Below are 14,153 nucleotides of genomic sequence, written 5' to 3' on the forward strand. Positions count from 1 at the left end.
TTTACAATCTAAATATTTAGTAAAAGGAAAGGAACTCCATAAAATTATAGAAAACGAAGAATTCAATCAAGTAGACACATGCAGTCAAACACTATATATGAAACATTCAGCAGAGTCCTAGTTATTTGCCAAGACCCTCACCAAACACCAATCCAAAGTAATAGATTTTCAGTAATTTCCAAAAAGCTTTGTAAAGTTGCTCTGAGCAAAGAGGTAGGGGAAAACTATTCCAGAGGTAGGGGTCAAAACCAAGGACAGAAACACTGGACATCCTTCAACTCCCTTCCCCATGACAAAGAAGCTATGACAGTGCCTGTTCAGAGATTTATCGAGAATATGCAAATGAGAATGTGGGAGACCCCACTCTCTGCATCACCTATCACCTATCACTGAGAAGGTTGACTATGTATAAAGTCCAGAAGATTCTCAGATTTAAGAAGCAGCAGCTTTCTTCTTATTCTAAAGGGGGGGGGGGAAGGATAGCATGAATAACAATATGCATAAATAAATAAATGAATGAATGTCAAATAATATACTTAAAACATAAAACACACTAAATAAATAATTAAATAATAAACACTAACAGGGGCATAATCAAAAACCTTAGACAGGTCTAGGGGGGTGGAGTTGGATTCTAGACCCCAAATAAACTTTGCAGGATTGCCACACTGGATATCTCATTCTAGACAGTAGTGAGATATGAATATGTGGACAGAGATCATGTTGCAGCTTTGCATAGGCTGACCTCAAGCGGGCTTTCAATGCAACCATGACATAATCCTGAAGAAACAGCCCAGCAAGGGCATAAGCAAAACAGATGCAATCTGCTAGCCAATTGGAAAGGGTGAATTTACTGATGGTGGACCCAATTCTGTTGGGATCCAAGGGACTGTCTGTGGGGCTTAGTCTGCCCTATGTAAAAGGCTAATGCTCGCTTTCAGTCCAATGTGTGCAAGGCACTTTCATCAGGATGGGCATGATGTTTGGGAAAAAATGTCAGGACAATCGACTGATTCAGATGGAACTCTGACATTACCTTAGAAAGAAGCTTAGGGTGTGTGTGGACAACTACTCTGTTGTAAAGGAATGCAGAGTAAGAAGGGTCCATTACTAGGTCCAACAAGCTGAAGTAACTGCCACCAAAAATACAACCTTCCAAGTCAAGTACTTCAAGTGCACAGGAATCCAGTGGCTCAAAAGGAACTTTCATCAGTAGGGTGAGGATGATGTTGAGGTCTTATGACACTGATGGAGGTATGATAGGGGGCTCTATCAGTAGTAAACCTCACATGAATTGAACAATTAGAGGCTGACCAGAGATGGGCTTACCTTCTACATGAGAATGATAAGCACTAGATGTGCTTAGGTGAGCCCTTACAAAATTGGGCTTGAGACCAGAATCAGACAAGTGCAGAAGGTATTCATGCAAATTCTGTGTAGGATATGAAAATGAATCTAGGGTTTTGGCAGATGGCAAACCTCCTCCATTTGAAAGAATAATACCTCTTATTGGAATCTTTCCTGGAAACCAGCAGAAACTTGGAAACACCCTCTGATAGGCACAAGGAAGCAAATTCTAAGCGTTCAACATTCAGGCTGTGAGGGCCAGAGTCTGGAGGTTGGATTTGACTGCTCCAACACATCAGATCCCTTGAAGGACTCCTCAACTTTAGAAAAGCAATAAAACAAACCTCTTCACCTAACTCCCCTGCCCTTGACCAATGGATTACAAATAAATGTATATTGGTACCAGATCCCAATATGTGTCACAAAAGGAAAACTTGTACTGAAAAATCTTGCACTATAACTATGGCAAATCTAACCTGTAAACTGTCTATGTAGGATAAAAGCTTGTATCGTAAACTTGTAATGAAATTATGGCAAATCCAGTGCAAATTGTAATCTGTTAACTGTATATTACGTATGTTTAACCTGTAGTCTATTCTGAGCTCTTTGGGGACAACGGGATAGAAAATGAAATAAATAAACAAATAAATAAAAATGTAGACGAGATCCCTCATCCTTAGTGATAAGAGTTAGAAAACATTCCAGTTTCTATGGCTCTTCAGATGAAAGTTCCAGAAGAATAGAAGTGAACCAGATCTGTCTGACCCAATATGGCACAATGAGAATCATGGTTCCCTAGCCTTGCTTGAGTTTCAGCAAAGTCTTCCCTATATGAGGTATGGGAGAATATGCACAGTTCATTAGTGCATGTAGAAGACCTTGTTTTATGGCCAAATGGCAGTAGGATTCCGCATGTAGATAACAGCTGGTATGGGTACAGGTGGATTTTCTGCATACAGTGTGATCCAGGCTTCGATCTGTCTGTTTTTTATCATTACATCCAGAAAGGGAAGACATCTGTTGATCTCAATCTACATGTTGACTTATATTGGGGTGTCTGCTATTCAGATGATTCACAAAATCAGAGGTTTTCCCATCCATGGGGCCAAATGACAAATGTGTTGCCTACATAGAGGATCCACAATTTGGATTTGGTACTGTCCAGGAGGGTACATTCAAGTGACTCCATGAATATGGCAATCTATCGACCTCTTAGAACTTTGAGATCTGAGGGTGATAGACTTCTCAAAAATGCACTATAAAAATATGAGAACTTCTGCTTTCTCCATCATAGGAGTAACTCTGTAGAATAAGTTAACTGGACCACAAAGAGCTCTCATCGATATTCAGAAGTTCAAGAAAATGCTTAAGACTATACTCTTTGTAGAAGCATTTTAATGAATGATGATTCTTGTTTACTCTGGTTTTGATTGATGTATAACAGAACACTGTGGATAAATTGTTCTTATTGAAGGACTTGAAATGTTTACTGACTGTTTAAATTCTATTTTCTGTATGTTTTTAGTTATTTTATGAATTTTGCTATCTGTAAGCCGCCTAGTAATAGGCGGTTGAGAAATTTGTTAAATAAATATATTGGCTACTACCAAGGAAAAGGGGGAATCAGGGCAAGATTAACCAATAGGCCAAGTAAGCACGTGCCTAGGGCCCAAAATGGTCAGGGGGCCCGATGAAACATAGAAAAATGACGACAGATAATGGCCATAGCCCATCAAGTCTGCCCACTCCACAGATCCACCCCCCAATGAAGGAGGGCATCAACAGTGTTCTTTCCAAACAGCGATGGGCCCCTCCAGCATCGATTGCCAATGCGGGCCCTCCCCCCCGATTGGCAACGTGGGCCTCACCCCGATCGGCAATGTGGCCCCTCCCCCATTGACGGAAAGTAAAACAAGCAAGCAACGCGGGTAAGAAAGGCAACGGGAACTGTAATTGTGCAAGCGGTGCTGCTTGCCCAAAGCTTCCCTCTGACGCAGCTTCCTGTTTCCGCCTGGGCACATGGTGGGGTGGGGCAGGGGGCCCAGTGTACTTGGGTGTCTAGGGGCCCACAATGAATTAATCCTGCCCTGGGGGGAATCCATTTGTGACCAATGAATTTTACTGCCAAAATTCAAATTTGTGACCAACAAACCCTTCCTGCCCAATTTTCAACCTGAACTACCTCAAAGCCAACCCATCAGGTTAGAGGAACCCACTAGATAAAGACAAACTGCAGACTTCAAAGCATACCCTGAAGAAAGCCACAGCACAATGGTTTAAATGTCAGTTCTATTTACCTGAATACTGGAAAACCCAGAGAACCACAACAATCTCAATAATTGTTCTGTGCAGTCTTTCAACTATAGAAGTTGTACTGGACACTGCAGTTAAAGCCCCTTAATGAAAAATTAACTTAACTAAAAGTAAAATACAAAAGAATTATATCTATAAAAAATTGGTTCATGTTTCATAAACAGGAAGTCAGCGATCCTACAATGTATAGGTCTTACAAGGTTTAAAAATAAAATTGGCATCTCACATTTAATTACATCCCTTTATTATTGTACCTTGTTTGGCAGCAGAGCAACAACATCTCTTTGTTATTAATTAAAATTTGTAAAAGAACCAGGAAAGCTTTGGCTCGGATGAAAGCTGAAGGACTTTCCAGTAAGCGAATGATCCTAGTAAGAAAATCCTGTAAAACAAATGTAAGAACAAAGAAAACAATCAAATAGTCAATGGCACAGTTGTTTAACTGGTCAATATTCAAAGTGAATTAATTGAGCAGGAGAGCCCCCAGCCCAGTTAAATTGTTTGCGCCTACCTAACTGCTGATATTCAGTGACATTTAAATGGACAGTGTTGCTGAATATCAGCACTAACAACACCTGCACCATTCAGTTAATGATGTGATGGTCCGGTGGCAGTCAGTTGGCAGGGGCAGCCCTGTGAACAGGCTGCTTGTGGAAGGCCCCACCAGGACCTTTCCTCTGCTATATCATCTATCAAGGATATGATTTGGCAGAGGGAAGGCACTGGCGGGGCTAGCCACAAGTAGCCCATTCACAGCGCTGCCTCTACCAGCCGGCTGCCACCACTACTGCTTCTTTTGGAAGCCTGCAAAATTCCACCAGGATTATTCTTAGTGCCGCAGAAAACTAAGAACGGATGGTCCCATGAGCCGTCGAGTTAAAAAGAATACATAAAATTGTGAGATTTTATTTTTATCCCATACTTTAATGTTTTATACTTTTTCCTCATTCTCATACCTCAGATTTTATTATAATTAACCCATTTGTCTTTTTCCTTATGTTCTTCCAGATGAGTTTGTATTTGTCAATGGTCTGCATTTAGTTCCCCTCCTCCTTTCTTTTATGATATTGTAAACCGCTTAGATTTTAACCCTGGTTAGTATACAATACGAAGAACAAAGTACAAATACAAACTGTTTAACTGCAAATGCAGCTGATAGTATTGACCGCCTTCCCCATCAATGGCAACGAAACATGGACAACCTAGGAGACTACTTTGAAGGATGTTAACAATTAAACACTTTGTACACCGTATGCCATAATAAAATGATGATTTCAAATGTCATGTTTTTTGCTCCTCCCCTACCAGAGATGCCTGCACTCATCTCTCATCTGGTGGCAACATTAAGTAGCACATGTCACACACTTTCAAATGTATATATTAGATTTCCAGTGTTAGTTCATTTTCAAGAAAAAAAAAAAAAAGGTGCCATGACTTATGAATCAACCCTTGCATTATGTTCTCTTTCTTTCTTTCTTTATTCAATTTTCTATATTGTTCTCCCAAGGGAGATCAGAACGGTTTATATTAATTTATTCAGGAACTCAAGCATTTTTTCCTGTCTGTCCCGGTGGGCTCACAACCACTCTAATGTCCCCATAATCTTTATGACCTTTGAGCATTTTAGTAGCTGCCTGCTACCAGACACTTGGCTAGAAAAAGATAGCTATGAATTAAAAACCACCCCAAGGCTTCCAACATTGTTATTTGGAGAAATACACCTTCCACATAGCTTGGACAGAACAATTAAATAAAAACCCTGGCTGTTAATCCATAAGGATTCTGACTGCTGATGATTGATCTTTAATCTACGATATTGTTACTAGAAACCAAAATCTAATGTATAATAATCCATAGCTGTACATTTTAGAAATTTTTATTGATCTGATAAAAGTACCTCAATATCCAGTTCTTCCTGAACATAAAAATTTATTGCATATAAAAATAATAATGTAACCCTTGATATCTTACTTACTCCATACAGAAGATAAGAAAATAGAAATGTTTTGAAAAAATGTTATTATTGCATAACAAATGTATGACTTTTTTTTCCTATTTCTAAAACACCATTTTTGATATATGATGTTTACAGTATTAAAGATTAATTATTTAATATAAAAAAAAATCAAATCAAACCTTTTCTTGAGCCAGTCTCTGAAGATGAATTCCTGATGATAACATAACATTGAACATGGTCACTATATACTGCTGTACTTTACAAATTCCAGCTGTCAATGAATTTATCACAGCTGTGAGCCCCACTTTTTCAATAACACTCTGAAAAGCACTGGGTGAGTGGCGAGTAATCCTACAAAGAGCCTAAAAAAGGAAGGAAAGATTCCTATTAAATATAGAAATATAAAAACTAAGCTATTATAACACCAATATTCTTACAAATATTTCTTTTAGCACCTATTTGCTAAAGAACAGTAACATTTTGCAGTTATCATACAGTAATTTAACAAAATTAATGCATTGATAACTACTGGGGAAATTCTCAGCATTTCTAGGAAGGCTGTTGTTAAGATTCCATTAACAGCACGGCAGACAAATTGTGAAACCATCAACTATATTTCTTGTGGTGGCATTAACTGTTCTGTTTTATATACCACGTTAACAGTTCACACATGTGAACTATGTGTTAATCAGAGGGCACATTCCTGATCTGTTCCATGCCCCAAATTAATGTTTTCACATGAGTTGTTCAGCATGGGAATTAACAGAAGTTAACAGTTGATACATGTTAATTTCAACATTCAAAGATTAGGTTTATACCTTTGATAATTTTGTTTCTGTTAGTCCCTGGAGGATTTAATACGCTAGGTGTTCAATCACAACACGCAGTCCGGGTGTTGCAGAAATCCAAAACTTTTCTGAGCCTTTGCTCCACCCCCTTACCCTGAGAGCTAGTAAACATATCTAGTTAAGTCCCAAAGCCAAGCAACATTCCTGAACAAATTCATGACAAGGGGATATGAGGGAGAATCCCCATCAACACAAGTAAATCATAAACTGGCTTATTCTGCAAAATATTAGTACATGATAAACAGGCAAAAAGGCAACTCAGAAAAACATTGAAAAAAATGTAGAACTAACCTGCTATGTGCATCAATCACCCCAAGAAAAGCCTTCGGTAATGTGCATACTCACAGAAACTTCCTACAGGTTCTGCCAACTGGTTGGAAAGTCTTCAAGCCTGTAAAGAGAGTAACCAAGGCAGAAAGGAGCAGGCTACACCAAAACTGAGTGTACACTGAGAGGGCAAGTCATATGGAATCCTCCAGGGACTAACAGAAAACAGATTATCAAAAATATAAACCTAATCTTCCATTCTGTTATGTCACTGGAGGCCACACCTTCAAAAAGATATAAAAAGGATGGAGTCGGTCCAGAGGAAGGCTACTAAAATGGTATGTGGTCTTCATCATAAGGTGTATGGGGACAGACTTAAAGATCTCAATCTGTATACTTTGGAGGCGGGAGAGGGGAGATATGATAGAGACGTTTAAATACCTAGGTAATGTAAATGCGCATGAGTCGAGTCTCTTTCATTTGAAAGGGAACTCTGCAATGATGGCATAGGATGACGTTAAAAAGTGATAGGCTCAGGAGTAATCTAAGAAAATACTTTTTTACAGAAAGGATGGTAGATGCATGGAACAGTCTCCTGGAAGAGGTGGTGGATACAGAGACTGTATCTGAATTCAAAAGGGCCTCGGAAAGGCACGTGGGATCTCTCACAGAGAGAGACAGAGATAATGGTTACTGTGAATGAGCAGAGTATTTAGGCCATTTGGCCTTTATCTGCCATCATGTTTCTATGTTTCTAGGTGACGTACCAAAGAAATGAGAGCTAGGGAGGGACAGAAGAGCCTGCCCTCAAAACCAAGATCCCAAAAGTGGCATAAGAACGCACAGCCACATCCATTCGGTAAAACTGGGTAAAAGTATGACGAGAGAACCAAGTAGCCGCACTACAAATTTCATCAGGATGAATCACATGAGATTCCACCCACAATGCAGCTACACCTCTCGTCGAATGTGCTTTAAGTGAGATCGACAGCTGCTTGCCACGGGAGATATAAGTCGTGGAAATGGCCATTCAAATCCATCGAGCGATTGAAGACTTGGACACCGGCCTATCACGGTGAGGTGCCACAGTTAGAACAAACAGGTGATCAGACAGCCTGAACTCATTAGTCCTCTCTAAATAGTGGAGCAAGACCCACCGGACATCCAATTTGTGTAAGATCTGATCTTTGCACTCCAAACACGTTGGATAAAAAGCAGGCAATCTAACATTCTAGTTGACGTGAAAGGCTGGAACCACTTTTGGCAAGAAGGAAGGTACAGTACAGAGGAAAACACCTGCATCCATAACACAGAGAAAGGGTTCTCTTCACAAAAGAGCTTGAAGTTCCGAAATATGCCATGCCAAGGCAATTGTGACCAGAAAACCAATCTTGATTGTTAGGTCCAGAAGAGAAGCATCCTTCAGTGGTTCGAAAGGCGCCTCACCAAGGCCCTGTAAAACGATGTTAAGATTCCACGAAGGGAAAGGAAGATGCAATGGAGAACGCAGTTGAAGTGCCCCTTCACAAATCTGGTCACATCTGGATGAGCAATAAGCGAACTAGCACCTTTGTGCGCTCGAAAACACGAAAAGCCTGCAACTTGAACTTACAGGGAAGCCACTGCCAGATCTTTGTCTAAACCCTCCTGAAGAAATGCCAGGACTACCGAAATGGGGACCTTTTCAGGCTAGCACACTACTGTTGGAAAGCCTTCCAAGCCTTGGCATAAGAAGCCATAGTAGAGGGTTTCTTCGAAACCCAAAAGAGTTAAGATAACTATTTTTGAATATCCATGCTTCATCAAGGCTGAATGCTTAAGAACCATGCCGTAAGACCAAAGTGCAGTGGGCTCTCCATGGGCACTGGACCCTGACTGAGCCAGAGCTTCTCGTCCTGCTGAAGACATGCGAGATACACATATTAAGGGTAGCAAGGCCAATCCAGAGCCACCAGTATCACTAGGCCCAGATGCGTCACTATCCGGCAGATGACCAGACCAACCAGAGGCCACAGAGGGAACACATAGGACTGGATCAAGGTGTCCAGCCCTAGACTTCTGCGTAGTGTTCTTTGACTGAAAAAGTGTTCTGGCCTTCGAATTCTTGAAGTTATCAAGTCCAGCTGAAGCTGACCCCAGCGCTGAACAATCAGATGAAATGCCTTCTGCGAGAGAGACCATTCTCCCAGGTCCAGAATCTGTTGGCTGAGGAAATCTACCTGCCCGTTGTTGATGCCGGCCACATGGGCCGCTGAGAGTGATAGAAAATGAGCTTCCGCCCAATGAAACAGCATACGAGCTTCTTGACCCAATGGAGCGCTTCTCGTGCCCCCTTGATGATTTATATATGTCACCACCGTGGCACTGTCGGAAAAGACTCAAACCACCTTTCTTTCCAGAAGGACCTGGAGAGAGTGTAGAACCAGCCGAATTGCCCAAAGCTCCAAACAATCAATCGACCATTTCTGACGAAGAGTCCACTGCCCCTGAATGGATTGTTTCCCGCAGTGAGCACCCCAACCTGTCAGGCTAGCATCCGTCATCCACTCTGATATCCAAAGAAGCCTGCCCTGATGGACAGCTTCCCCCTGAAGCCACCAGCTGAGGCTGCTGTGAGCTGGTTCCGTCCAGGGGAACGGAATCTGAAGAGAATAATGCTGTGGAGACCACAGAAAGAGAAGGGACTCCTTTAACAGGCACATGTGTGCTAAGGCCCAGGGAACTGCCTCAAAGAGGCTGCCATGAACCCCAGAACCTGAAGATACAGCCAGGCCGTGGAAGCCGGACAGTCCAGAAGAGTTCTATCTGCTGTTGAAGTTTCTGTCTAAGTGTCTCTGGAAGAAACACCCAAACTTTCTTGGTATTGAAGAGAAGCCCCAGATACTCCAAGGACTGGGAGAGCTTCAAGTTGCTCTTCTTGAATTTGACAATCCACCCAACACCTGCAACTGAGACACTACTGCCTCCACCGCACTTTTGCACTCCGAATGAGATGGAGGTCGAATCAACCAGATGTCCAGGTAAGGATGGACCTGGATCTCCTGCCGGCAGAGAAAAGCCAATACAACTACCATTACCTTGGTGAAAGTGCAGGGCGCTATTGCAAGGCTGAAGGGTAGAGCAGTGAACTAGAAATGCTGTTGCAGAACATGGAAATGCAGAAACCTTCGATGTGCCAGGTAGATTGAAATATGGAAGTAAGCCTCTATGAGATCCAAGGACGCTAGAAACCCTCCTGGAAAGACAGCTGCTATGACTGAACGCATTGTTTCCATATGGAAATGAGGAATCCACAAGAAGCAGTTGACTGACTTGAGAAGTCTATCTTATGCCCCTCCCGAATGATGCCCAGCACCCACTGATCCAATGAAACCCAAGTCCACTCCTGATAAAACTGAGAAAGGTGACCTCCAATGCGAGGAAGCTCTGACTGACTCCTGGCGTCATTGGGTCAAGTTCAAGTTTCAAGTTTATTAAAATTTTTGATTAATCGCTTTGTCATTTTTCAAAGCGATGAACATACATATATATAAATAGAATTAGTTAATATTACAATCTTAAAAACAAAAATTAAAACATTAATTATACATAATAGTAAAAATAAATGTAAAAGAGACAAAAAAACATGACATGACATGAATTTAGGGAAAAAAGGGATAAGAACTACAAAATATAATTAAAAGGAGGTTGGGCAAAAACATAAGGTAGGAATTTATTTTCTTTAAATATTGAATCGTGTTCCAGATTAAAAGTTAAAAAACAACTGAGATCAGCTGAACGTAAATGGCGAACTAATCCTACGAACGAAAATTTAGAGATCTATAATAAAAAATCACAATACTATCGGCAATCAATTAACAGCACTAAAAAACAATTTTACACAAGGAAAATTTCTGCAACCAAAAACTCAACGGCTCTGTTTAAAATCCTTAAACAACTTACTACCTTCAAAAATAAAAAAATAACTTTAACTGAGAACACTCCAACAGCTCAAGCCCTAGCCAATTATTTTCAGGAAAAAATTACCTTGATCAGATCAAAAATCTCTAATAAAACATCCACCATTACTAATCCATCTAGTCCTTCCAAAAACGACAATACATTAATTGAGTCACATACATTTCATACCACATTATCCAAATTTCTGCCCCCAACTCTGAAAGCCTTAGAAAACATTTTGCAAGGTATCAACATTAAAGGCTCCAAATTAGAACCCATTCCTCCATATTTTCTGAAACATCAATTTACTGTTTTCGGGCCTTATATCTTACAAATTATTCATACTAGTCTAAATACAGCTAGCATTCCTCTTGATTGGAAACATTCAATCGTATTTCCAATCATCAAAGACCCTAAAAATAGTATAGACAATTGTGCTAATTACAGACCAATAGCAAATCTCCCTTTTCTGTGTAAATTAACGGAAAAAATAGTATTTCAACAATTAACTGATTTTGTCGAAAAAACTCATGTACTTCATCCGAATCAAACCGGTTTTCGCATAAACCATTCAACAGAATACTCATTACTAGGTCTCACAACATCCATAAATTACTATCTTGATCACCACAAATCCGTTCTACTCGTCTCATTAGATCTGGCTTCAGCATTCGATACCATTGATCATGATCTTTTACTACAACGTCTTTCCTCTATAGGTATAGCTGATCAAGCCCTAGAATGGTTTCAATCCTATTTTTCCAATCGAGCCGTAACAGTTCAATTTAATAATACAAAATCAAAACCTTATTATTCAAACTTTGGTATCCCGCAAGGTTCTATCTTATCCCCATTATTATTTAATATTTATTTATCCCCACTTCTGACTCTCTGCCAATCAATCGGGTTCACAGTCTATGCTTACGCTGACGATCTCCAACTGCTACACCCAATCGAATCAACAATTCATTCTGAAATTCAGGAAATCAATAACAAATTAAGTAAAGTTCACGATTGGCTAAATTCCAATAAACTTTCATTAAGCATCTCAAAAACTAATACTCTTCTGTTCCCCGGTAAAGAGGGAGCTAAATTAATTTCCCCAATTATCATTGACAACATACCACTCATAACAACTTCAACTATAAAAATCTTAGGGGTCCTTATAGATAACAAGCTTACTTTCCGACCGCAAATAAGTGCTCTGGTTAAAAACTGTTTTTACAAACTAAGAATGATTCGATCATTGACCCCTTTTCTTGAAACCAGTTCTCTCAACATTTTGATCCATTCACTCATAATTTCAAAAATAGATTATTGCAATTCGCTTTTAAAAGGTATATATCACAAAGATTTGAAACGTCTGCAACTAATTCAAAATACGGCAATTAAGTTAATCTACAGAGCAACAAAGTATGACCACGTTACTCCTCTGTTAAAAGATGCCCACTGGTTACCTATCTCACACAGGATAACTTACAAAATTGCCCTTTTGACATTTAAAACTATGCAGACTAATTCCCCAGCTTTTATTGATCGAATATTAATTCCCTATGATCCACCAAGATCTTTAAGATCCATAACCCAATCCAATTTAAATATCCCCTCCTTAAAAATAATCGGTACACGTCGAACCTCTATTTTCTCTGTAACAGCTCCTACTATTTGGAATGCTCTTCCGCTTTATCTAAAAACAGAAAATAATTTAAAAACGTTTAAAAGTAGCTTAAAATGTTTCCTTTTTAAAGATGCTTTTAATTGAAGTTATTATTTCATTTTTTTTTTTTTTTCTTTCTCTTCTTTTCTTTTCTCTTCTTCTTTTTTCTCCATTAAGTCCTGCCCTTTTGTTTTTTTCCCTTAATGTCTCTCTCATTTACTATAATTATTGTATTTCCTCCCTTCTTCCTTCATGTATCGTTTGTTAGTGCGTCCTTATTTAACCTAGTACGTGTTGTAGTTCGTCTAATAATTTTGTATTTTCGTTTTTTTTAAATAAGTTTGTTTTAATGGTAATTCTGTTTGTTACAATGTTATTTTATCAAGTGCTTTGTACAACGCTTTGCAGAATCGATAAAGCGTTCAATCAAGAAACTAATTAAACAATAAACAATAAACAATAAACAATAATCAAAAGCGTCTTTGAAAAGGAACGTTTTTAAATTAATCTTAAATTTATCAATATCGTGCTCTTTTCTTAGGAAGATTGGCAAGGAGTTCCACGTTTGTGGAGCAGTAACAGAAAAGATGAATTGTCTTCTAGTATTTATAATTTTAAGAGATGGAATTGTCAGTAAATGCTGTTTGTTAGATCGCAAAACTCTATTTGTGGAATAGGGAATCAGGGTTTTATAGATAAAAGCAGGAGTTTTAAACAACATTGCTTTAAAAGTCAATAGGCATATTTTATATGTTATTCTATGGGTTACTGGAAGCCAGTGGGCGTTCTTAAGAAGCGGTGTTACGTGATCAAATTTTTTTTTTTTGTTATTAATTTAATGGCAGTATTTTGTATTATTTGTAACCGTCTTATTTCATTTTATGCAATTCCCTTAAAAAGTGCATTGCAATAATCCAATTTGGAAATTATTAATGAATGTATAAGAATATTTAATGATTTAGAACAAAGATATTGCGACAAGGAACGGATTTGGCGGAGTCTATAGAATGAAGATTTGACAATACTGCCTATATGCTCATGAAAGGTTAATTTGCTGTCAAATATAACTCCTAGGATCTTAATACTATTGACTACTTGTAAAGGAATATTTTTTATTGTGATGGGTGCACTGATTTTAGGAGTTTCTTTCCATGGAAAAAGTAATGTTTTTGTTTTTTCAATATTAAGAGCTAACCTATTTGTATCTAGCCATTGATGGATTTGTTCAAGTTTATTATTAATTAATATGATGTCTGATGTTTTATTGGGATCTAAAGGATGCAGAAGTTGAATATCGTCTGCATATGCATAAACATGAAATCCTATAGATTGACAGACTGTCATTAAAGGTGCGAGAAAAATATTAAAAAGTAGTGGGGACAAAATAGATCCTTGAGGAATACCATAGGAGGATAATGAGCTTTCAGAATTAACATTATTGAAAGCAACTGTGGATGTACGATCTGTAAAGTAAGATTTAAACCATGATAATACCTGATCGGTAATGCCGATTGATTGCAGTCTTTCTAATAAAATATGATGGTCTATGGTGTCAAAGGCAGCAGAAAGGTCTATAGATATTAGTAAAACTTCTTAGGAGCAGCCATTGCTCAAAAGCTTGAAGCCTGAAGCTGACTGGAATTGGAACTGTTGTAATGAGAGCAGTAGCTCTGGGAATATTTCTGAGAGGAAGATCCTGTGGAGATCTGATGAAATCTGCAAGAGGAACAAAAATTATTACGATCCCTGCTTGCTGGCCAACGAGACCTGATCACAGGAAGAGACTTAGGGTAGCATTCAGCCACACTGGACATACGGTCATCCA

At 39.0% G+C, this 14,153-nt stretch overlaps 1 protein-coding gene across 5 annotated transcripts in view; it reads right to left on the minus strand.

Moving 5' to 3' along the window:
- ULK4 (unc-51 like kinase 4) overlaps positions 1-14,153 on the minus strand; it is a 487,365-nt gene that overhangs the window by 252,884 nt on the left and 220,328 nt on the right. For all 5 annotated transcript variants that reach the window (XM_033930453.1, XM_033930452.1, XM_033930451.1 and 2 more), the window contains 2 exons: positions 5,797-5,979; positions 3,915-4,042 (listed from right to left, as the gene is read on the minus strand). In XM_033930453.1, coding sequence (XP_033786344.1) covers positions 3,915-4,042; positions 5,797-5,979 — 311 coding nt within the window. The remainder of the gene's footprint in view (positions 1-3,914; positions 4,043-5,796; positions 5,980-14,153) is intronic.

Source organism: Geotrypetes seraphini, chromosome 2 (assembly GCF_902459505.1).
Source record: "Geotrypetes seraphini chromosome 2, aGeoSer1.1, whole genome shotgun sequence".
Taxonomy (NCBI): Eukaryota; Metazoa; Chordata; class Amphibia; order Gymnophiona; family Dermophiidae; genus Geotrypetes; species Geotrypetes seraphini.